The following is a 26,329-nucleotide window of genomic DNA, read 5'->3' as shown; positions in this document are numbered from 1 at the left end:
CCCAGACAGCTCTAGCAACGAATGATTAACTGGAGCAGGCGCTAACTAGCCTCTTCGCGCTATAAAGAGGCTGCAGTAAGACAAACTTGATCCTTTCAGTCACGTGAGACACAAGTCACAGCACTGAATGTAACAAAAACTAAAGTACTGAATGCCTTAAAAAAAATAAAGTATAATTGTATCAAAAAAGTCCCAAGTTTCGATATACCGTGCAACACTAGTTTTTATATACACGTTACCATTCCCATGACTGTCTATATAATGTACCCGCCTACAGTCCATCTCTTCAACATCTGACAAAACAGCAACAGATGACCGACTAGTCTGACTGGCTGCATTCATCTTATTATTACATAACCAAAAAAGTATAACAATTTGTCATCACACACACACACACACACACACACACAGGATAGGTCCAGTGAAATGGGTTGTATTAAATGGGTCAGCCATAGTATTACGCCTGGAGAAAATTAGGGTTACATGTTTTGCTCAAGGGCACAGACAGATGTGTCACCTTTTCGGCTCGGCTATTCGAACCAGCAACCTTCGGTTACTGGCCCAATGCTCTAACCACCAGGCTACCTGTCGCCCTACTAGCTGTACATCTTTAGAAACACCCCCATGTGGTTCCATTAAACCTCCCCATGACATCACTACACACAGTATATCTTTAGAAACACACTACTATGTTAAATTAAACCTTAAATAGTGCTGCCTTCGCACACAATCCAAGATTAGAAGCACACAGCCCAGAAATAATCTCTTTGAAGAAGCACTACTTATTGGGGCCTAACTCCCTTCAGCTAGAGTCAGGCGATGATAAATATAGCCTCGTCACTCATTAGCATTTTGCCATTTTTCCGTGGAATACCGTTATGACATTTCCCCCAGCGCTCATCTTATTTACATCTGCTCCGATACAGGACATTGGCGAACGGCTGCGAAAAAAAGCTAAGTTGGCAGATCCATAGATCCAAATCTAGAAGGACAACAGCTGATGAATGGAGAGAGAGAATAAATGAAGGTCGTGAGATGGAGAGAGAGAGAGAATAAATGAAGGTCGTGAGATGGAGAGAGAGAGAGAATAAATGAAGGTCGTGAGATGGAGAGAGAGAGAGAATAAATGAAGGTCGTGAGATGGAGAGAGAGAGAGAATAAATGAAGGTCGTGAGATGGAGAGAGAGAGAGAATAAATGAAGGTCGTGAGATGGAGAGAGAGAGAGAATAAATGAAGGTCGTGAGATGGAGAGAGAGAGAGAATAAATGAAGGTCGTGAGATGGAGAGAGAGAGAGAATAAATGAAGGTCGTGAGATGGAGAGAGAGAGAGAATAAATGAAGGTCGTGAGATGGAGAGAGAGAGAGAATAAATGAAGGTCGTGAGATGGAGAGAGAGAGAGAATAAATGAAGGTCGTGAGATGGAGAGAGAGAGAGAATAAATGAAGGTCGTGAGATGGAGAGAGAGAGAGAATAAATGAAGGTCGTGAGATGGAGAGAGAGAGAAGAGGTTTGAATAGTCATACATCTTGTGCATCAGCAAAAAAAAATGTAAATAAGAGGTTTTATTGTCGCAATGTAGTATAGGATGTATATTAAAGTCACTGACATGAACAGGAGACCTGTTTAAATGTAACACTGGGGCCAAGGACGTTGGCTACCTCATCACTGAAGCAGAACAAACCTTGACAGTGTAAACATTTAATTAAGCAATAAGACACGAGGGGGTGTGGTATATGGCCAATATACCACGGCTAAGGGCTGTTCTACACACGACGCAATGCGGAGTACCTGGATACATCCCTTAGCTGTGGTATATTGCCCATATACCACAAAGCCCAGAGGTGCCTATTATAAAACAGCAAATGTGCCTCCTCTAGCCAACTGTACGGGTAGGCTAGGCTGCATGGGTAGGCTAGGCTGCATGGGTAGGCTAGGCTAGTCTGCATGGGTAGGCTAGTCTGCATGGGTAGGCTAGTCTGCATGGGTAGGCTAGTCTGCATGGGTAGGCTTATTATGGATAAGAGCGAGAATATTTTTAGACACTCAATATTTATTGATAAGGCATACCTAGCTCATTACCATGCACTTTCTCCACCCTGTGAAGTTCATCATAACCCATTTGATCTGTAGCCTAATAAACAACATGGTTTCCTGAGTCGTAGTGGGAAGACCACACACATACAATCTCATTACTGCTTTTTCATTTTACTGACAGAAATATCACACCATGTCGAACGAACACATCCTGTTATCACAGCTGTCGTGATTATTATTCATTTTTTATAAATATATACACTGCATATGGAAACGTGGTTGTAAAGGGAGAAAAATCTACCTAAATACAATGCATAAATCTTTTTTACTGCAGTCTTTGGACAAAGACATCAAGGCTGTGTTGGAATCAGCAGGAGCCACAGTACTACTGTTCAGTAGGCCTACAAGATGAGGTACTGGTGCTGTGATGAAGCTGAAAGCCCTAAATTCTTATTTCAGTAACAGAAGATAAGGATAGGCCACTCTTTCCACATTCTATTGCCCAGTCCAACTCTCAAACCTAATAAGAGCCTCATTCATGGCCAACACACCCACTGCAAGACAGCATGCTTTCAACTTTCATCTCCCCAGCCACACTTCTCCCCCCCCCAAAGCAAAGGACCAAAAAAAAAAGACCGCTACAGAAAAGAGGGGAGGCGGGGGTGGCATGTCTACTCAGGTTAAACATCACAGCATGCCACACACACCTGCAGCGAGACAGGGGCTAGGCCTATGCCATTGCTCTGCTTTGAGTAAGAGCAGAGAGAAGCAAAGTCTTTAGCTTCTATGAGGATTTCATCAGTCTGCCTCCCCAAGACAGCCCCTGACAATCAGGATTTCATCAGCAATGAGAAAGGTACAGCCCCAGTCTGTATTCACTGCAACAAGTGTATTTTCTGTGAGAGTACAGTCAGGGTTTCCATTATCCGGTAATAGCAGGATTCTGGCCAATTAAAATAAATGAAAAGCTGCGAAATAAAATTGGCGCCTGCAAATTGTCCTGGAGAAGAAAGTTCCCATTGCGAAATAATGCATTTTAGCCTATTGATTGATTGATTGATTAAAATATGACTGGATGTAGCCAGAGAGCTGCTGATACAACTCAAACAGCTGTTTGTTGCTGCTGGAGTGAAACGTGCTTTAATGAGCCCAATCATTGCCACAATTAAATTACTATTCTCCCCCCCCCAATTGGTAATTGAAGCGAGCTTTCCATTCAAGTGCATAGACAACTAGGCAGGCTTCAGTACATCACGTAGCAATGAGCTGGAGGCAGTACACATTTTGAAAACATATACTTCAATTGTTTGAAACCTGAAAGTTTTACTACATATTATTATGGAGGCAAGTCTTACCTTGCTTCAAAGTAGCCTAGCCAAAACCCAACCAAACTTGCAAGCATTGATTTTATAAAAGACACCATACACCATTGAAACGAGTAACCTTTTTCTCTCATGTTCTATTGGTTTTCAATTCTCTTTCATTGTCCAGCACCCAAAGGCAAAATCTTACGCAAACTCGGCAAAAAAAAGAAACGTCCCTTTTTCAGGACCCTGTCTTTCAAAGAATTCGTAAAACTCCAAATAACTACACAGATCTTCATTGAAAAGGGTTTAAGCACTGTTTCCCATGCTTGTTCAATGACCCATAAACAATTAATGAACATGCACCTGTGGAACGGTCATTAAGACACTATCAGCTTACAGACGGTAGGCAATTAAGATCACAGTTGTGGAAAGTTAGGACACTAAAGAGGCCTTTCTACCGACTCTGAAAAACACCAAAAGAAAGATGCCCAGGGTCCCTGCGTGAACGTGCCTTAGGCATGCTGCGAGGAGGAATGAGGACTGCAGATGTGGCCAGGGCAATAAATTGCAATGTCCGTACTGTGAGACGCACGCCTAAGACAGCGCTACAGGGAGACAGGATAGACAGCCGACCGTCCTCGCAGTGGCAGACCACGTGTAACACCTGCACAGGATCGGTACATCCGAACATCACACCTGCGGGACAGGTACAGGATGGCAACAACAACTGCCCGAGTTACACCAGGAACGCACAATCCCTCCATCAGTGCTCACACTGTCCGCAATAGGCTGAGAGGCTGACTGAGGGCTTGTAGGCCTGTTGTAAGGCAGGTCCTCACCAGACATCACCTGCAACAACGTCGCCTATGGGCACAAACCCACCGTCGCTGGACCAGACAGGACTGGCAAAATGTGCTCTTCACTGACGAGTCGCAGTTTTGTCTCACCAGGGGTGATGGTCGGATTCGCGTTTATCGTCGAAGGAATGAGCGTTACGCCGAGGCCTGTACTCTGGAGCGGGATCGATTTGGAGGTGGAGGGCCCGTCATGGTCTGGGGCGGTGTGTCACAGCATCATCGAACAGAGCTTGTTGTCAATCGCAGCGCTGTGCATTACAGGGAAGACATCCTCCTCCCTCATGTGGTACCCTTCCTGCAGGCTCATCATGACATGACCCTCCAGCCATATTGCTCGTTCTGTGTGTGATTTCCTGCAAGACAGGAATGTCAGTGTTCTGCCATGGCCAGCGAAGAGCCCGGATCTCAATCCCATTGAGCACGTCTAGGACCTGTTGGATCGGAGGGTGAGGGCTAGGGCCATTCCCCACAGAAATGTCTGGGAACTTGCAGGTGCCTTGGTGGAAGAGTGGGGTAACGTCACACAGCAAGAACTGGCAAATCTGGTGCAGTCCACGAGGAGGTGATGCACTGCAGTACTTAATGCAGCTGGTGGCCACACCAGATACTGACTTACTTTTGACCCCCTCCCCCCTTTGTTCAGGGACACATTATTCCATGTCTGTTGAACTTGTTCAGTTTATGTCTCAGTTGTTGAATCTTATATTCATAGAAATATTTACACAAGTTTGCTGAAAATAAACACAGTTGACATTGAGAGGATGTTTCTTTTTTTGCTGAGTTAATTAGCAACCCATGTTAGTTGTTGCATCTTTAGATCTCCCCTCTTTCTACATTTCTAATGTATATATTAATCTCGATCACATGAAACTGCTCAGTGGTGTTTTCCTGCTAATTGCATTATGGAATGAACATTCGCGCAAAGCCTACCTCCTACTGCTGCGCTTAAAGAAAGTGAATAAATAGTATATCAACATGTTATGCTAAATGTTCTGATCTGTTGCATGACCCTCATTGTTTAAATTTTTTTTTTTTTTAAATGTAAATATAGGGATGTAGCCTAGGCCTCCTGGTTGTATGAATTTGAGATCTATCGTTCCACAACTGTCCCAGAATCTGTTTGAAATAGGCTTTCTTTCTCGCACAGAACAATCTGACCAATAGAATAGGTAGATTGTTCTATGGGGGAAAGTGGATTGACAAGTTTGAGGAAGCCAATTTTCACCATTAAAAAAAAAATGCACCTTCATGTAATGCTTTATTATGCATCCTCGCATTTGCAGACTTATGTAAGACAGCCTACTATTCCTACTGTGATGATTAAATTGGATTAGTGTTAACAAAATGTTACAAACTATATGATACCAGTCCAAGTATCGCGATACAACGGTGGGGAAAAAATAAATAATCGATGACCTAGCATCCTGTTCGTCCTGTCCCCCAGACACTTGCTCACATTTTCTGAAAGCTCTCCAAAAACCTAGCACTGAAATTCACACTTCTACTCAATACTGCATAGAATGGCTGATTTGCTCATATTTGCAAAGACCTACCTGTGATTTGGCTGGAGGAATATATACTGAACAAAAATATAAATGCAACATGTAAAGTGTTGGTCCTACGTTTCATGAGCTGAAATAAAAGTACCCATACATTTTTCCATATGCACTAAAACCTTATTTCTATAAAAATGTTGTGCACATCCCTGTTTGTGAGCATTTCACATTTGCCAAGATAAATAAATCCATCTGAGAGTTGTGGCATATCAAGAAGCTGATTAAACTGCATGTTCATTACATAGGTGTACCTTGTACTGGGGACAATAAAATGTACAGTTGTCACTCAACAATGCCACAGATGTCTCAAGTTGAGGGAGTGTGCAATTGGCACGCTTACTGCAGGAATGTCTACCAGAGCTGTTGCCAGATAATTTAATGTTAATTTCTCTACCATAAGCCGCCTCCAATGTTTTGGAGAATTTGGCAGTACGTCCAACCAGTCTTACAACCGCAAACCATGTGCCTGGCGTGGTCAAGCGGTTTGCTGATGTCAATGTTGCTTACAGATTGCCCCATGGTGGTGGTGGGGTTATGGTATGGGCAGCCATAAGCTATGGACAACTAACAATTGCATTTTAAAGCGGTGGAAATTTGAATGTACAGAGACACCTTGACAAGATCCTGATGCCCATTGTCATGTCATTCATCCGCCGCAATTACCTCATGTTTCAACATGATAATGCACAGCCCCATTTCGCAAGAATCTGTACACGTCCCAGTTCTTCCATGGCCTGCAAACTCAGACACATCACCCATTGAGCATGTTTGGAATGCTCTGGAGCAACAGCGTGTTCCACTTCTCGCCAATATCCAGCAACTTCGCATGAGGGAAATGGTGGTCACACCAGATACTGACTGGTTCTCTGATCCACATCCCTACCTTTTTTTAAGGCATCTGTATTCCCAGTGAAGTGAAATCCATAGATTTCAAAGGACTGATTTCCTTATATGAACTGTAACTCAATAACTGGTTGTGTCACCTTCAGCTGCAACCAAATATTTCCTGTAGTTGATCAGTCTTGCTGCATGACCCAGCTATCACCCATGCGTTTGAGGTTCTTACTGTGGAATGCAGTGTTTGTCAGGCGTAATGTGACCCGTGTCGTCCAGAAAGTTACACTTTTGAATCATCGGTCCATAGAGAAATCTTCCAAGAGTCTCGATCATCCAGGTGCTTTTTAGCAAACTTGAGTCAACGTTTTTGGATAACATAGGTCCCATTATGCCAAGCGAAAACCGAACACTGCCTTCCTCAGTATGAATCTCATACCAACGGTCTAGCATGGTGGTGGTAGTGTGATGGCTTGGGGATTGTTTGCTGCCTCAGAAGGAACCAATAATTCTGCTCTGTATCAGACAATTCTACAGGAGAATAAATCAGGTCATCCGTCGAAGTCATTCAACAAGACAAGGATCCAAAACACACAAGTCTGCATTAAAATTACGTTTTGGAAAGGCCTAGTCAAAGTACAGAATTAATCCCAATTGAGATGTTGTGGCAGGACTTCAAACAAGCAATTCATGCTTAAAAACCCCAAAATGTTGTTGAGTTAAAGCAGTTCTGCATGGAAGAGTGAACCAAAATTCCTCCGCAGTAATGTGGGAGTGATCAACAACTACAGGAAGCATTTGGTTGGAGTCATTGCAGCTAAAGGTGGCACAACCTGTTGAGTGTAAGGGGGCAATTACTTTTTCCACAAAGGGGAATTGGGTGTTGCGTAACTTTGTTAATGAAATAAAATAAGCATTTGTTTTGTTATTTGTAAACTCAGGTTCCCTTTATCTAATATTAGGTTTTGGTTGAAGAGCTGATAACGTTCAGTATCAAAAATAGAGAAATCAGACAGGGCAAATACTTTGACAGCACTGTATACAAAATGCATGTGAATCCCGATAGTAAGAAAAAACACCTCAGGGAATATGGGTCATATTTTTTTTACCGTTTAGGCTAGAGACAAGTCGTTTTCCTTGTTGTAAAGCTGCAAGCATGCCAGTCACAAAGCACTGCTCCATTTTCCCTCTGACACTCAGAGGCTGCATGACAGTGAACTTGCTGGTCTCAGACTGGTCTGTGCTCTCAATTATAAACAGGCCATGAAATGATACAATGTAGCAACATTGCTCACTGCTCCAATTTAAACTGCTCCAATTTAACAAAATGTACAAATCTAACAGAAGATTCATGAGGGTCTGGATCCCCGCTCGCCAAAACAGCTAAATGATATAAAAATCTGACTGAGGAATAGACGTGCATGAAGAGCAGACGGAGAGCAGCAGGTGAGTGTGGGCTGGTGGGGAATGCTGAGAGCAGCAGGTGAGTGTGGGCTGGTGGGGAATGCTGAGAGCAGCAGGTGAGTGAGGACTGGTAGGGAATGCTGGGGAAGCAGGTGAGTGAGGACTGGTAGGGGATACAGGTGAGTGAGGACTGGTAGGGGATGCAGGTGAGTGAGGACTGGTAGGGGATGCTGGGGAAGCAGGTGAGTGAGGACTGGTAGGGGATGCTGGGGAAGCAGGTGAGTGAGGACTGGTAGGGGATACAGGTGAGTGAGGACTGGTAGGGGATGCTGAGGGAAGCAGGTGAGTGAGGGCTGGTTGATTACAGCTGCCACGTGATGTGCGCATGAAAGTGAAGTGGATATTATTAGACCTGCTCATACAACAGACTAGTGGCTCAACTGAATCTATAAACAAAACTGACTTTATAAACATTTTCTAACAGGCGCCAGCAGGTTCTTTAGATCGGTAGGGCAGAATAAGTCGGCAGTATCATATGAAACGGTACTCTAAGATGTTGGTATCATAACGTACTGTGATATTAGCGGGGTACCGGTATACAGTGCAACACTAGATTGGATAGCCCTAATTTAGACTAATAATATAACTCAATCACAGTTCGCAAAAAAAGACAGTTCAATGCCGTGCGTAGTGGATTAAAATAGGCCTAGGTTTTATCAGATCGCATACAAGCAATTCTACTACACTTAATATGACTGGAGACATTAGCTACATTCTTTTAAATAGGACAAAAGTTTGAGGGTAGCCTACTCTGCTGCCACTGACAAACAGATGAATAAAAGTTACGTTGTCTGATCCATATAATAGGTCTACTAAAAGAGACACAAATAGAATGACATCCATCTAACCTGGACGAGGAAATGACTGTCCAAAAACAAAACGAGTGGCACTGACCCAATGATAAAGACAGTGAATATGCACACTCAACCCTAGGTACAACTACTCTTATTGAACAGAAATCATTTCTCAGTTTAAATGCTAAAAAAGGTTGCAGAGGCACTGACCAGACAGATGTAGAAAAGGACTGTCAAAATGGAAGACAAATGCCAGGTGAACAGCATTCATTTGGATTCATTCAGTTTGCCATGCATGTGCTCCTGAAGAAAGGGATAGCTGGAGGCAGTGTAAAGCTGAATGGAGAATTTATATTTTTTATTTTTTGGGAAAATAGCTCAGAGCTCAATCCTTTCTTTTAAAGTGACCTCTCTCCAATACAAAGAAAGGACCACTGGCTGGCTCGCTCACGCACACACACACACACCCTGCGGCGCGTTCATCTCTGTGCTGATCTACTGAACACAGGCAGGCTCCGCGGCCGAACCGGGCTATTAACAGCCGGAGGATCATCAGGCATTTCCCACAGGGCGGCCAGCACACAGCCTCACCAGAGATACTACCTTAGTGTACGTCCTGACATCCAACTACACACACAAGCAAGCCCATGCAAGTACACAGCCAGTGTGTGTGTACCTGGAATCTGGGGTATTGACATGGCCTGAGGCATAATAAAAACTCACATGCAATCTCCCATAAAACCTCTTAACATAAACTGAAGCCAGCTTCTCTCACCGTATCCTTCCTCTTACCAAAAGGCAGCGTTCTATACTGAAAGCAAACACATTCAAAACAATCTGTTCCCACTAAACACATCGTTTGTGTTGCAAGCTACCCAAATACAAGCTAACATTATTCAGCCCAAACATTATATGGACTTAGATTTCTGACACGTCATATGTGCCTTACAGAGAGCTTCCTGTGTGGAGGTCTGGAAGTGGTTCATTAAGGCTGCTAGGAAATGTTATGGTGATTCAATTTGGGACTGATAGATTTGTTTGTCTTGATGTCACAAGCATTTCCATGCAGGAGCTGTGTAACCATGTCAACAGAGAGTAAGCATAGCATCTAACAGAAAGAGAAAGGAAGGGACAGATGCTACAGAGAAAGGCAGGAGAGACAGGGAGAGAACGCCTGTGTGGGTTGTTTTACATTATATCAAATGGACAACGGTGTGTGTTTGTGTAGGCTCACTGTACATTGATGAGCAGCATCAAAAGCCACAGCTGTACACAGTGTTTCTATGTCCTCAGTGAACGTCCCTTTGTTTTTCTCCTCTGAGCCCTCCATACCATTTTCCTTTCTCGACATTGTTTGACGCCTCCAAAGTTATGCGCATATATCAGCTGAACTGGCTTACTTATGTAGGCAATATGACTTATTTGCATCGATGCAGTCCTCGCTCACTGGCTGTCAGCTAACGCAGGAGTGAGACTGAGGTGTTCTACTCTGTCAGGAGGCCTGTGACTCAGCCTAATAGGATCATGGATGGCTCTGGCATCAGTCCAAATAGCCAATAGTTTCTCTGTTGTTCTGTTGCTTGGAGAGTGCTGCAGTAGTCCCAACCCAAGCAGTTCTGAGATGAAACCTAACCACAGTGTGAGGGAGTACATATCGTTACATAATACTACTTACAAATGCTGTGCCAGGACAATGATGTCATTGTGTTTACATTGTCGTTACAACATACACAAAGGTTCAATTTACATGTCATGGAACCTCTCATAGCCGGGAGGTCAGGGAGCAGTTGAAGTGAGGTTTTACCTAAAGTGCAGTATCCCCTGGAAATGTACAGTAGGCTACATGTAACTCTACATCACATTTTGAGTGGTGTGCTTCTAGTGGTGACTGCTTGGGTCTTTCCAGGACTGTTTACACACTTGTTAAAATATGTTTCCCTCAGAGCTCCATTTATCCTGGGTGAGGACAAGTTTGTCCAGGAATAGTCTAGAATCCACCCCTCAGGCTTTAGGAGAGACCCTGGAGTCTGACTCGCCTCAGCGGTGCCTGGGTTTGAGCCCGAGTCACTGCCTACAGTTAAACCCGATGGGCCCCTTCAGTGACACCAGCCTGGCTTCAGGAAACCAGCTGATTGCAGCATATGGGAGCAGTGCCAAGAGGCAACGGGGTTTGTCTTTCGGACATTGTAACTCAGGGGGCCTGGTGTGGCGGCAGTGACTCGGAAAGGCTGGTAAGGCTTCATGCGTTCCCGTGCGAACGCTGGGAGACTGAGGAATAGGCTGGCCATCTCTCCTTTCCCATTCACACAAAGCTGAGGGGACAAATAAAATAACATTTAAAAACAAAATCACATCGCACAGCATGAAAAACAGCCTGCACTTGGGTGTTAATGTTTCAAATACATAACCCAACTTTCACTGTTTTACCGTTCATTCAGACACGAGGCCTTGGTCAAAATCCTTTAGTAACCATTAAATCAGTACAGAAAGTTCAAAGACATGCGTTTCGCAACACTAGCTCAGCAGTAGACCTAGAAAATGGTTTTGAAATCTGTCACCACTGATGGTCTACTGCAGCATTTACAGCCTAAAAATTAACCTACCGCCTTACTTCCTCATTTTCTCTTAAGATACAGAAACCAAAGTCCTTCCTCTCTTCTTTAATTCATGCTCCTTGGTGCTTCTACCGAAGAGCTCTCTTTTACTCGTTCTGTGACCTTGCAAGCAACCAAGTCAGACCGCTAGCCTGCTTTTGGCTATCGTCATGATGTTAGATATTCTGTTTGTACCTTTGAAACTATTTGCTTGTATCAGGGTATGCAAATATCCCTCGTCTAAAGTGGTGTGGGGATTTGAAAATCCCATCTGTGAAGTGACATTGGTGGGGGAATTTCCATAGGATGACTTTGTTGTGTTGAAAGAAAGGACTCCGACTAGAAGAGACCTTTTCTGAGCAGCCAGCCACTTGTTTTTCCCTACCTCTACTGGGATAAATGACACTTTAAAAAATCGATGTGCATTGTCTCTGCAGGGGTTTAATTTCGGTTTGTGGTCACAACCAACGAGCGCCATGGCAGACATTTTAAGCATCCTAAATGAACAGCTATTAGCCTCTGTCACACACTGGGATCAATTACCCTGAACACCTCCTTGATGTTACTGGCCAGAGTGAACGCGTTCGCCATCTGTCCATTGGGAGTGTGTGTGGACTAGAGGTCGTCATGGATCCACCTGTACCCGAATACTGAGACCGAGCCGGGATCCATAATTCTAAATCATGTCTGCTCTTGGATTGTCATGGGTATCGGGCATGTGTCATTTTAACTGACTTGTCCGGAAGAACCCGACCCCCTCTCCCGCTTTGGTTAATAAAGTAGCTTTAGAAAATTACTTTTCTGCTGCTTCCCTCACTCGGTTTGAACCGGTCCGGATCCGATCTATACAGAACGGGTCTAGATGTCCTCGAGTCCGTTGGGAATGGGTCCTTATATTAAAAAAAAATAATGAATATCAGGTCCGGGTGGGAAAGCCCCAGATCCTTTTCAGAACAGGTCCAACTTTTAGGATCTGTGAAGACTAGTGTGGACACAGCAGCACCCCTATGTCAGCTGCTCCCTCAGAAAATGTGAGGTTGGGGAAAGCTGCAACATCACTAGCAGTAAACCCACTCAATTAGCATCCACATCACACTAGCCTTCAGATGACGTGTATCCAATGCAAGACAATTACAGAATTGGAAGTACAAAAGCCAAACTAAAAACACAGACAATCATCCTTTACAAAGAAAGAGATAAATCATAGCATATCTTAATGCAGTGATTTTATTTAACCAGGAAAAGCCCACAGACATTATCTTGGCAACAGAGACCTGGCCAAGAAGGCAATACATTACAAACTGTAAAACATACAATCCCAACACAGTCCACATTTACACTCCTCCTGAAAAGTGTTTTGCACCAAAGTTGGCTACCTTCATCATAGCAAGCACAGCAGAGAAACCACTGACATCATAAACAAGGTGTAGGCCTAGACTGCTATGTGATGGGCAACTATTGAGGTTTTCTGAAGGTTATTCCACTATCCCCAGTCAGCTGACAAATTAAACCCTTCAGTGTGTAAAATGAAACCTCAGGAGAAGTGGCAGTGATTGTTTAAGTGCTGTCTTGTTCATCAGTGGAGGAGAGCTCAATCCCACTGAATGGCTGTTTGACACAAAACCGCCTGTCCTTTCAGCTTATAAGTACCTGCTAGGGAGCGTTGCCGGGGCGCCTCTTTAGCATACACATCAGATGCATATCAACCCCCAAAAGTGCAGCAAACATAAGCACCAACAGCTTGATTGATAGTGCAGAAATTATAAAGGATTCATTGCATTAAGATATACCTCAAAAAGAGTTTAGAATCAAGTCTGTTTTGTATAATTCTACAAAGTCCTAGAAAAAGCATAGGCTATTGCCTATTTTAGTTTCCCTTACAATAAAAACAGTGTAATCCATTTGATCAACTTTAGTGATCGAGTTATATTAATGAATAAAATCCAGTTAAAGCTTCTTTTGACGAAGTAGAAAGGAAAAAGACAACCAGCCAGGTCACAGGTCAAATGATTTGCTGTGTTCCTAAACAAAAGCACCAGTGCATGAACAATTGTAAAGGATGTACTGCAAAAATAAATAGTATATTTTAATTAGGAGTTTATTATGTTACTAGTTTCTTTTTTGCCCGAGCAGGGGGTGACCACCCGCGGGTTCATGTGCTGAATGCATGGACAGCACGGATATTCTTGGAAAAAGTGACATTTGGAAATAGAGCTGCACCTCGAATTATGAGAGTTATTTGACAAAGGGAAGTGTCAGAAACACCAGAGCATGCTCTTTCTGGTACTATATAGAAATCAAGACGTTTTACCTGCATGAGACTCTGAAGGAGGATTTGATAAAGTGATGCTCCTTTCCCTGCATCTGTAAAATGACCAGATGCGCCCATCTCTTCATGTACAATTTAACAACTGATAGGCCTAATATTGTCACTCAGACTATTGTCACTGTAATCTTGTCTATAGCCTAACTCTTATGTGTGAAATTAGTTTTGACAGCCAGGCTGTTCAGGCTAACTGGCATTGTTTGTTTCCCGATCATGAAGTTGGATCGAGTCACAGATATGTTTTGCATTATTCTAAAGGCCTACTGCAATACATAGCATGTTTTCATTTCCCTTACAATACATTTGATTAGTAATAGAGGACTGTTATTTACTGAAACTCTAACAGCTTCTTTTAACAAAGTAAAATGTAAAAGAGAACGATATCAACCCTCAAAGCGCACACTGAAATAATTTGCTGCTGATAAATAGCCATAACAAACTCATCATTACACGATTGTGGTCTTTCTAAATTAAATCACTCTTTACCCTCCTTATAATTCATTTAGGCCTAATTTAAATTAAATTGTGAAGTAAGGTGCACAAGTGTCACCCATTCCATGAATTTGTCATTCATTCAGTGAGGAGAGAGGGAGGCATTAGTACCTGGCTGGGTACCAAAGTCATACAGCACATTGCCTTGGGGTTTAAATTAGTAATCGGTGTGGGGGATTTATTTTAAATAGATAAAAAGGCTAAATACTTTTGTTTGTGATTTCAACATTCTGACAAAATGAGCAGTGTAAAATACAAACATTTAGGAAAAGTCATGGAAGGAGCAGAACATTAAGTTTGATTTTGTAAATAAAAAATAAAATAAAAAGCCAGTGGCCGTTGGCGGTTAATGGCATGTTTGAGGGGAAAGGTTCCCAGAATGCTGTGCAAGCAAGATGACTTCATTGCTACGGTTAACCCATACTGTTTTTAAACACTCAAAACTAGTGAAACAGCTCAACAAAATAGATCTCCCTCAATAGCCACATGCAGAGTGAGATAGTATAAGGTAGAGACAGAGCAAGACCTATACTCAACACAAACAGGTGAATTTAGGCCCATGTTATTTTAACTGGGCTAAAATAGGTTACTGTAACTCGAATAGATTTGAGCTCTTGGCAATATTTGCTTTCAGTTTCCACAGTGGCAACATTCATGAGTCACAGTGGTTTACAGTGGAGTCTGATCACTAGTGTTGGTCATGAGAAGATATGGCCTTTTATAGCTGGGCTGAAAGTTGCAAAAGTATGCTTGGCAGGCAAGTCATACACAGGAGGATATTTTACTGTAAACCATACAGGTCACTTCAATTCAACCAATTTGTGAGTGTGTCACTGGATTCCCTTTACGTATTAGTGTAGCCCAATTAGCTCACTACGGATCAGTAAGCAGAGCATTTGTATTTCGTAGCGTGCAGGTCGACTGGTCAGGGGTCGGATGGTTTCAACAACACACTACAGTTAACGTACATAACCCAACTCACGGGTTTCATGCAGAAAATTGAAATATAATTAGAGGAATAAACATTCTAAAACTGTACAACCTTGGTTGCCCCAGTAACACACCTAATCCAGAAAATAATATAGCGTGTTGCTAGGATACCCCTTGCCACGGGAAAGGGGTGGCTGAAGTGCATAGAAATGGGACAGAACCTTTCAGCACAGAGCCAGGGGCTGTGGAGAACAAACATTAAACCATTCATATCTGAGGACCATACAAGACCACTTTTCGAAAAGCAGGCTAGTTTCTTTGAAGTCAACAGTGTATTCAAATGAATATCTATCGTTTGAACTGGTTAACAATAGTGTTTAAATAACCCGGAGTCACCTCTTCACTGTTGAAAGTTGAGACTGGTGTTTTGCGGGTACTATTTAATGAAGCTGCTAGTTGAGGACTTGTGAGGCGTCTGTTTCTCATACTAGACACTATAATGTACTTGTCCTCTTGCTCAGTTGTGCACCGGGGCCTCCCACTCCTCTTTCTATTCTGGTTAGAGCCAGTTTGCGCTGTTCTGTGAAGGGAGTAGTTCACAGCGTTGTACGAGATCTTCAGTTTCAAAAACAAGGACATTTCTAAGTGATCCCAAACTTCTGAACGGTAGTATATATATATATATATATATATATTATTATTTCCCCTTACGTAATAAGGCCAAATCTGATCAATACAGGTTATTTAACTTAATTCCCAATTGATTGCTCTGAGAGTGATTGGAGTAATACTAAAGGGGGGGGGGGGGGCTGGTCCTTTTATGTTTTTTTATTAAAGTGTGCGTCGACTTACTGAGAATTCAATAATACCCTCAATTGAACAGTTAGTGTTCTGGTCAGTACTAATTCAATATAAGAACTGTAGCCAAATGAATGCAGGTCCTAGCGCAATAGTTACACCATGTTAAGGTTTGGGCTATTAGTTTGCTCATCAAGCTACTTAGGACTCTGTAAAGCTCTTATATTATGACCAACACTAACCATATCCCTGGAGAAATCACACTGGCTCACCATCGTTCTTCAGTACATCTGTAGCACTACACATAAGTAAGCAGCAAAAGAAAATCTATTGGAACAAATACACTCCCCTGAGGTGCACCAATTAGAGAGAGCAGGGAAGGGAATGAGCCTCCCCTGAGAAATCAGGGATTAGGCTTTTAGTCCCGGAGCTATTAATACGGGGCCAGGGACTAGCAACCACAACAAGCGTTCCTCCATTACAGAGCTATCACTAGGGGACTAGCAACCAGCCTACCTCCATTACAGAGCCATCACTAGGGGGCTAGCAACCAGCCTTCCTCCATTACTGAGCCATCACTAGGGTGCTAGCAACCAGCCTACCTCCATTACTGAGCCATCACTAGGGGACTAGCAACCAGCCTTCCTCCATTACTGAGCCATCACAAGGGTGCTAGCAACTAGCCTACCTCCATTACTGAGCCATCACTAGGGTGCTAGCAACCAGCCTTCCTCCATTATAAACCACAGAGGGAGGTGACAACACAGCAGGCCCATGGAAAGCGCAGCAGCAACGAGAGAAGGATTGTCTTACAGACATGGAGAAATAAAACCACAGACAACTTTTACATGCACACTAATAATTTGATAAATTGATTATGGCAGAAGGCCAAGTACGGCATTAGTCATGTCAACACCTTGCTTTGCTGATCTTAAAACGGAAGTCATAATTGAAGTAAGCATACACCGATTAAAATAGCTAGTTTTCTGAGCAACATTTCCCATGATTAGGACATGTAAGAGGTTAATAAGCATTACAGCGGTGTATATGAGCTACGTGTGTGCCAGCACCAGGTAGCGCAAGCCTCCCTCTTACTCGTGAGTGAAGGGAGTTCGGAAAAACTAAGTATGTATCTTATAGTTTTCACATACAAACTTTATATGTCCGAATTCAGAATTAAAAAGTCTTCACAGAAATAACATGGTCACCGTGGTAGAATGTTTATTTTGAATGGCAATTTTCTGTATTTATTAAAAGGCCCGTCAGTAGCCTGATTTCAGATGTGTCCATGTAAACAGGATTATTAGAGAAATCGTACTTCTTGAAAAGCATGGAAATGTTTTAAACAAACTATTATATTACCCTGACTATCCACAACAATCACATTATGTGCATGTAACAAACTGTATTCCAATAAAATCACAGAGTTCAGCATTAGTGAATGCTTTGAACATACAATGTATGCTTTTCTCCAGAGGAAAGGTTCCAGAGCTGCAACAAGTTCAGGCTGAGCAGTGAGATGATATGAAGCGCTGAGTAAACCACTGCCTTAGAGCATCGGCGTTCTGCTGAGGCTTACGACTTCATTGTACCAACAGGTTGCTCTGTGACATATGAGAGTTTACAAAAAGCCTTTAAGTCTGACATTGTAGTGTGGTTAAGGGCCTCAATGTCCACTACTTTCTCCTATCATGTTAACTTTCTCAAGGAGGGACATGGAAGGGTTAATAAAGAGGAAAAATAGAATTTTGTCATTTACTATTAGCATAATTTTTATAAGAAATGCTGTCGGGTTAACAAATATAGTGATCTATGTACTTTGCTGTGTGACATTGACACATTCAGTTCAGCTGTTGCTTAGAAAAGTGTCACGACACCAATGATTTTCACACGAAAAACTAAATATTATTCTGGGAGTGTTTCCTTCTCTTCCTCTCTAATTGGAACGTAGTCATGCTGATGTTTGACAAAGATGAAGAGGCCCGACTCAGCCATGCCGTTTACTATAACATACGTCATTCTAAAGATAGTGCCTTCACCACCAATCAGACACAGCTTTCTTTAAAACATTTATTTTTTTACAATTCCACACTAATGCTATTTGCACCAGTTATAACAGCAGATGGACTAATATGGAAAAAGATGAAACCACAACAATAATGACCCTATTAAGGAATGCAGGGTTTGGATTATAAACACTATTTAAGTCACAGCACGGGATTAGCCATGTGGTCAAATAACAGTGTTGCCAGAACATGTCATTATAGAGCAGCAATACATGATTGCAAATCTGGAATTCCAGTGACACTCATGGGCCACTCCTGGCCCCCAGGCAACAGTCAATGATATGTTACACAGGATGTACACTTGTGCAGTGACTCATCGTAATGCTAATGGGCCTATGAGAAACCCCTAGGCTATTAATTTGACTAACCATAGAACTAGGCTAATTATGTTGAACAACCTATCCTAATAAGAACTTCTCAGCATGACAAGCTAGACCAAAGACTTCCTTTAAAGCCAGACAGGTGATCACATGACCAACAGTATGTCAACCTGCAGGCATGCTATAACAAGTCCCACCCACACAAGCTTGCCTCAGTGTGGGTGAAAGGGGTGTGGTACAGAAGTATAGAAAGGGCCAAAGCACTTCATGTGGAGAGCCAATTTCACAGTAGGCCTACACCAAGAAAGCAGGGAGGGGAGCTGGCTAGGGCCTGCTCAGATTACACTGCCCCCATTACAGAACTAAGACATTGGTAGCGAAGCTAGGGGGTAGTGGGCGTGGCCAATGGCGCAGTTTTAGAGGCCCTCTTGGCCGCAGAAACAGTTTGTCGTTTTAAAGTCAATTTCCTACAATGCTACACATTTTTCCATTGCTTATGCCTTGTTCTTGTGATATTGGAGTGACTCAAACATAAAGTCAATGGGGGCTCCCACACAATGACAATTTTGAATTTTAGATTCTCCCCGACTCAAGTTTTTATTTAGGTGATTGTCAGTTATCAAAGATGATCTTATTTAAAAATGTATAGCACCATTATCTTTTTTATACACTGAAAAATGTTTTACCATCCAGAAAATGAACACTTATTCATCACGATAAGTAGCCTATACTAGAGAAATGTTACGTTTGAAATGAAAATAAGTTTGCTAATATGAGTAATTGCTAAAGTTCAGTTGGTAAAGCAAAAGGCTCTCGTAAACTTCAAACCACCAGCCCCTTCATATTTACATGCACATATAAAAAGAGTAAAGCGCATCTAAGCTAATTCTAACTTCCTGTACTTGCTGTATAGGGCGTTCTGAAACATGCCATCAAATAATGGCAGAAACTCATGCAAGTGAAGTAGAAACCATAGGACTGATAGTGCCTTCAGAAAGTATTCATAACCCTTGACTTATTCCACATTGTGTTACAGCCCAAATTCAAAATGGATTAGCCTAGATAGACCCCCCCCCCACAAAACATAATGAGAAAGTGGAAACATGTTGTCATATTTATTGAAAATTAAATACATAAATATCTAATTGACATAAGTACTCATACCCCTCGCCATGACACTCCAAATGGAACTCTGGCACATTCAATTTCCTTGAGACTCCAACTTGATTGGAGTACACCTGTGGCCAATTCAATTGTTTGGACATGATTTAGAAAAACACACCAGTCTATATAAAAAAGGTCCCACAGTTGATAGTCCATGTCAGAAACTATACTACACTCAGGGCTCCAGAGTGGCACAGTGGTCTAAGGCACTGCATCGCAGGCATCACCGGACGTGCTACCTGTCCCAGACCTGCTATTTTCAACTCTCTAGAGCCAGCAGGAGCGGTGCTGACCTGTTGCACCCTCGACAACTACTGTGATAATAATTATCTGACCTTGCTGGTCATTTATAAACATTTGAACATCTGGCCATGTTCTGTTATAATCTCCACCCGGTACAGCCAGAAGAGGACTGGCCACGCCTGGTTCCTCTCTAGGTTTCTTCCTAGGTTCTGGCCTTTCTAGGGAGTTTTTCCTAGCCACCATGCTTCTGCATTGCTTGCTGTTTGGGGTTTTAGGTTGGGTTTCTGTACAGCACTTTGAGCTATCAGCTGATCTAAGAAGGGCTATATAAATACATTTCATTTGATCACTACAGACCCTGGTTTGCTCCTGGGCTGAATCACAACAGGCCGTGATCAGGAGTACAATAGGGCAGCGCACAATTGGCCCAGTGTTGTCCGGGTTAGGGGAGGGTTTGGCCGGGGTAGACCGTCAACGTAAATAAGAATTTGTTCTTAACGGACTTGCCTAGTTAAATAAAAAATACCATTAAGTCCAAGGAACGGTCCATAGATCTCCAAGACAGAGTCGTAATGAATTTAAAACAATTTCAAGATTGTTTAAAGTTTCCAAGAGCAGTGGTGTCCATCATTGGGAAAGGAAAACATATGGATCTACCCAGACTGACTAGAGCTGGCCATCTGACCAAACTGAGCCTCCGGGCAAGAAGGACCTTGGTCATGGAGGTGACCAAGAACCCAATGACCACTATGACAGAACTACAGAGTTCCTTGGCTGAGCTGGGAGAACCTGCAAGATGGACAGTCTACAGCACTTTACCAATCTGGGCTTTATGGGAGAGTGGCCACTCCTGAGAAGAAAAAAAGAAATAAATAAATAAATAAACTCATGACAGCATGCCTGGAGTTTGCAAAAACGCACGTGAAAGACTCAGAGCATAAGGCAAAAGACTCTGTGGTCTGATGAGATAAACATTTTACTCTTTGGCCTGAATGCAAAGCGCTCTGTCGGGAGAAAGCCAGGCACAGCTCATCACCCGTCTAACACCATCCCTACCGAGAAGCATGGCTGTGGCAGCATCATGCTATGGGGATGCTTTTCGGCGGACACTGGTCACACACACCAGCGGTGGGTTTGTCGTCAAAAGATGGATACATGTGCAGAAAATAAACTCATACCTACTGTAAAATATGGTGGTGGATATTTTATGGGGTTGTTTTGCTTCCACTGGTCCTAGGGCTCTTGTTAAGGACAACAGCGTCATGAACTCTACCAAGTACCATGACATTTCAGCCAAAAACCTGTGTGCCTCTGCCAGGAGGCTGAAACTTGGCCACAAGTGGCTCTTCCAGCAAAACAATGACCCCAAGCACACATCAAGTCCACAAAGAAATGGTTAAATGATCACAATATCAACATTTTGCAATGGACATCTCAGTCTCTGGACTTGAACCCCATTGAAAACATGTGGTTTGAATTGAAGAGGGCAGTCCATAAGCGCAGACCAAAGTATATGAAGGATCTGGAAAGATCTGTATGGAGGAATGGTCTAAGAAAATGTCTTGCTCTGAGTAATTGTATCAGTATAAAATGTTTTGCTCATCTTTATTGAGGGGCCAATCATTTTGGAAGTGACTACATTTAATTTAGAGCTACTTGAGCCATAGACAACTGAGGTAATATAGACCACCAGCCATTGGTTATGTAAAGAGTGGCCAACTTTAGAGCTGGACACTATGTTGCTACCTGTATTCCATTGAATGATATCTTGAGTTATTGTTTAAACCACAATGGCCAAACTCTTCACCTGTTGTGGACAATCTGATGGCAGATCCCTGCCCATGTTATTTATCCTTTTTCTCCCTGCTGAGTGGGACTGAGATTAAAGTGATTTTGAGCAGAATACTCTTCCACATTTTGTAAATATGCAATCCAGAGATAAGAGGGGCGGCAGGTATCTAAGCAGTTAAGCGCGTTGGGTCGGTAAATGAAAGGTCGCTCTTTCAAATCCCAGAGCCAACTAGGTGAAAAATCTGGTTGATGTGCCCTTGAGCAATGCACTCAACCCTAATTGCTCCTGTAAATCGCTCTGGATTAGAGCTTCTGCTAAATGACTCGAATGTAAAATGAGGAGACGTTAAGAATAAAGGCATGAATTGCAGGTGGTTGCGAACATGTGGTCTATCGGTCTTTCATCAGAGGTCTGGTAGCATAAAAGGAGAACGCAAACAAGCAGTGTCAATATGGATGAAACAGAAGCTAAAAGATTTGCCCCAATTTATGATAGCAGCTGTGGGAGAATGTATTCTATGTTGTATGGCTGGGCGATATGGACATCGTATCACAATATTATTTATGTTATTTTATGTTTTTGAATAATACAAGTTCTATATATGCTTTATGAGTAGTTATGTGGCAACAAATAAGTTATTTCAAATGCGGCTTCCTCCATTTTGTTTGATTGATACTGTTCATTTCCTACACTTTTTTTTATATAATTTACACACTGTGCTACGCAGGGCTGCATGATATGGGCAAAAAAAGCAACGCCTAGTTAATTGGTTAACTGTTGGAATATAGTGGGCAGCACATTGAAGTTTGGCATAACATAGAATGAATAAGCCAGGAAGGAATTATTGACAGGGTAGGAACCAAATGTTGGTCAATGTTTCCAGGGGACCCTAATTTGATGCTACACTTCATGTTGTTTTTCTTACCTCGTGTAGCTAGCTAACATATTCATGGATGGGTGGAAGGGACACATTGTTGTGTCTGGATGAGCTGGAGATAAGGAAACGGTGTCCGTTGAGAGGGCAAGAACAAGATGTATGTCCGAACAAGTGCAGTATTATCATAAGGAGACGTATACTTGGAATATGGAGGAGGAATGGCGGGAAAAAGAGAGAGAGGGAGTAAGAGGGTGAACTTGAAATCGGTTAAAAGTGGGGGAGAAGGTTTGTTAAAGAATAATGGTAGAAAGTGTAAGCAGAGTGAGCTGTATGCCTGATCAAAGACAGGGGAATTGTGTGTAGATTGATAGGGGGGGAGCAAATAAATTTTAGAATAAGGATACAAAATGTGGAAAAAGGGGTATGAATACTTTCCGAATGCAAGTTATCCTGTATGAGGTTTTGTGCCAAATACATTACGTTGTTACAGGTGTCAAGCATATGGGCATTAGGCAAGGCAGCAGTGTGTAGGAGGGAGGTTCCTAGGTGTGAGAAGTGTGTAGAAGGGCATGAGACAAAGGAATGTGTAGCATTGGGAAAAGTAGTGGTATGTGTTAATTGTAGGGGTGCCGATGCGACTAGGGTTCAGAAATGTCCGGTGTGAGAGAAGCAGGTTGAGGTTTCCAGGGTTAGAGTAGTGCAGAAGTTGTCAGCGTTTATAGTAATGGCTATTAACTGTACTGCAGGGATGGAATCTAAGTTGCAGAAAATTTAGGTTGAGGTGCGCTGCAGAGGTATTTGGGTGTAGGAGACTTGATGTCAGAAGAGTTACAGGTTGTGTTGAGTGGTGGTGTCCCATCCTTTCAGGCGGTTGGCCTGAGGTAGGACTAGATAGATTTAAATAGTGGAGTAGGTGGTGGGTTTATAGTGAGTGTGGGTTTTTAGTGAGTGTAGGATTAGATGTAAGGGTATTTCTTAATTTGTTTTAAGTATAAGGGAGTTATACTCCAGTCTAGTAGGTGGCGGTACATTTATTTTAAATATAACCTTTATTTAACCAGGCAAGTCAGTTAAGAACAAATTATTATTTACAATGATGGACTACTTATTGGATACCAACCACCGTTAAACCTCATCGAAGTAGTAACATATTCATGATTCACCTATTCCTCTCTTATTTAAGATAGGCATGTTTGTGCAATGGTAGGATATCTAGGCCTACACCAGCACCAGGCTGTTTTAGCCATCTGTTTGCGCCGACTCTTATAACATTTAGCAAGCTAGCTAGCGATTAGCATTAGCGGCTAACAAGATGTATTTTAGCCACAACTTGCTAAGAAAAGACAAACTAGCAGACAGTAGTTTGCAGACCGCAAGATACACAAACGAATAGTAATTATTGAACGCTTGTGGAAAGCAGCATCGTTGTCACCAACACCGTACTGCATCTATCTGACCGTGGAGACCGCAGAGTGAACGGTAAGAAAGTGTTCGTGACTCCGTGGTGGAGCGACCGCTCTCTCCTTGAGGGGCAGGGCTTGGTGAGAGTAGAGGCATGCAGCAGCTGGGAGAAATACGACTCAACTAGCAAAACGAGTTATTAACTATAAAAACGGACATTACACGGGCAGTAGTTGCGTATCCCATTTAAGAAACCAAACATTTAAATACCATTATAGAAGGTAAAGTTAAAACCCAATCCTATCCATGCATCGATACTGGTATATAGTAAAATACGATATTCAGTGATAATGGGACACGAGGTTGAGTGTTCATATTGAGATTTAAAACAGTATTGGGTTACTGTCCCCATCACATATTTGGAGGGACAAACTGTTTTTTCATATGTTGCTGTACACAACCCCTGGGGATCTCTGGAAGATACAGTTTGATATGATTGCAGAAGTCTCACAGTGACACAGCAGAGGATTAACAAAGTCCGCTGTGTGTGTGTGTGTGTGTGAGATACACGGAAATGTGATTAGAATACAAGCATTAGTAGACTAACGTCAAAACGACCCCTCTCGATATGCAATAGTTATCAATGGACCACACCTTGTTACACAACTGGCGGGCTACGTCACACACAGCGGGACACTGATTGTGGTAGGCTAGTCTAATCGCATTAAATAATAAGCGATTAGCTAGGAGAGACACTGGTATCAATTTAATTGATTAAAGGGATGACAAATTACTCGCTTGAGAAGATGTCAATGTAGACCGCTTTGTGTGAAGAAAAAAAAAACGATTGGTGGGTGTATAGGCCTATAAGTTTTGCAACAGTGGCGCAGCCAAGGTGGAAATAGTGTTGAATGAATGGAACTTTCACTAAGCAAGTGTTAGGCCTAATACAGTCTACAGTTCACAATACAAACAATTCAGTAAGGCACGAGAAGCTGAAGTTAACAAATTCTCCAACCGTTTCGAAAATGTAAAAGTATTAGTATCTAGTAGGCCTAAAAACATTTTTACAATAATGCAACAATCTAGCGAATGACGTTTCTGATTAAGACCGCATTCAATCAGGTTATTTTAGCCTGCACGCTACAATCTCTGCATCACTAATGAAACCAGTTAACATACAGTAGTAAACCAAAGCCAAGTAGATAATCAATTCAAAAATAACAATTTTACCTGGTCTAGAGGAAGATTGATTATCTCGCTTATCGGCTGCAGTAAATTGGAGCCAGTGCAAGACGATGTGGTTTCAGTAGCCATTATTGAGGCCGTGAATCCTTGCTCCCCTACGCCGTCGCAGATGCACTCTCCTCCGTTGAAAAACTGCTGTTGCCGTTGCGACGGGCTACCAGGCTCGATGGTTGTCACCCGTGTTACAGCGCCACCAAAATCTTCAGCACATATCAAACAGCACCAACGACAACAAAGACAGTGTGGGCGGAGGGATATATTCCGAGCCCCCCCTCCATGACACGTCTCAGCCTATCGTATGGAGAATGTGATTTCAAGTGACCAATCAGATGTATGTGGATGGCACAGAAAATATTATGTACATTTTCACAAACGAATCAAATTTGAAGTCGACTGTGTCTCACGTGGACTCCTCCCATGTACATATGTTGCGTTCCACTTGGAAAAGAAAAATGTCGCATTCAAAACAACTCGGAACTCTGAAATCTCCGACTTTAGTGCTATGCGTTCAAGACAACTGGGAACTTTAGGGAAAAAATCGTTTTGAACAGTCATCCAACCTGAAGGTCACTGACCTAAAGATCACTGTCATGATTTGACCTCGTTCTTTTCGGAGTTCACGGTTGTCATGAAAGCACCATATTCAAGACAACTGGTACCATGGTACTGGTACTATCAACTAGGAATTCGGAAATGGGAACTCGGAAATCTCAGAATTCCCACTTCAATGTGTTCAAAACAACTGGGAACTCTGAAAAAATTAGCTCCGACTGTGAAATGTTTATTTGAAAAGTCACCCAACTCAGAATTCCAACTCGGGAACTCTGGCCTTTTTCTAGAGCTCCAACTTTCCGACCTGAAGATCACTTAAGGTCATGATTTGACCTCGTCATGATTTGACCTCCCTGTTGTTTTGAACACGGCATGTTTTGAATGCGTTGCCAACCCAGGGCACCAGGCCATGCAAAATGTTGCTGAATGTTCATCCTTACGTCAGAGCATGGGCTTATGTCATGTTCAAAACAACTGGGAACTGGAAAATCTCTGACTTCCAAGCATTCAAGACAACTAGGAACTCGAAAAATACTAACTCTGACAGGAAAATAGTTTTGAACGGCCAACCAACTCGGAATTCCAAGTCGGTAACTCTGGCATCTTTCTAGAGCTCTGACTTTCCAACCTAAAGATCACTGACGTCATTATTTGACATAGTTTTTTACCGAGGTCCCG

At 42.5% G+C, this 26,329-nt stretch overlaps 1 protein-coding gene across 1 annotated transcript in view; it reads right to left on the bottom strand.

The window, feature by feature from the left end:
- The window catches only part of LOC115172829 (membrane-bound O-acyltransferase domain-containing protein 2), a 97,148-nt gene extending 71,824 nt beyond the window's left edge, over nt 1–25,324 (bottom strand). Inside the window, exon 1 of the mRNA XM_029730618.1 lies at nt 25,085–25,324. Within this exon, the coding sequence (XP_029586478.1) occupies nt 25,085–25,168 (84 nt within the window). The 5' untranslated portion in view covers nt 25,169–25,324. The remainder of the gene's footprint in view (nt 1–25,084) is intronic.
- Between the last annotated feature and the right edge of the window lie 1,005 nt (nt 25,325–26,329).

The sequence above is a fragment of the Salmo trutta genome, chromosome 33, assembly GCF_901001165.1.
Source record: "Salmo trutta chromosome 33, fSalTru1.1, whole genome shotgun sequence".
Taxonomy (NCBI): domain Eukaryota; kingdom Metazoa; phylum Chordata; class Actinopteri; order Salmoniformes; family Salmonidae; genus Salmo; species Salmo trutta.
Note: the sequence above shows the minus strand (reverse complement) of the source record. Positions and strands in the feature narration are given on the sequence as shown.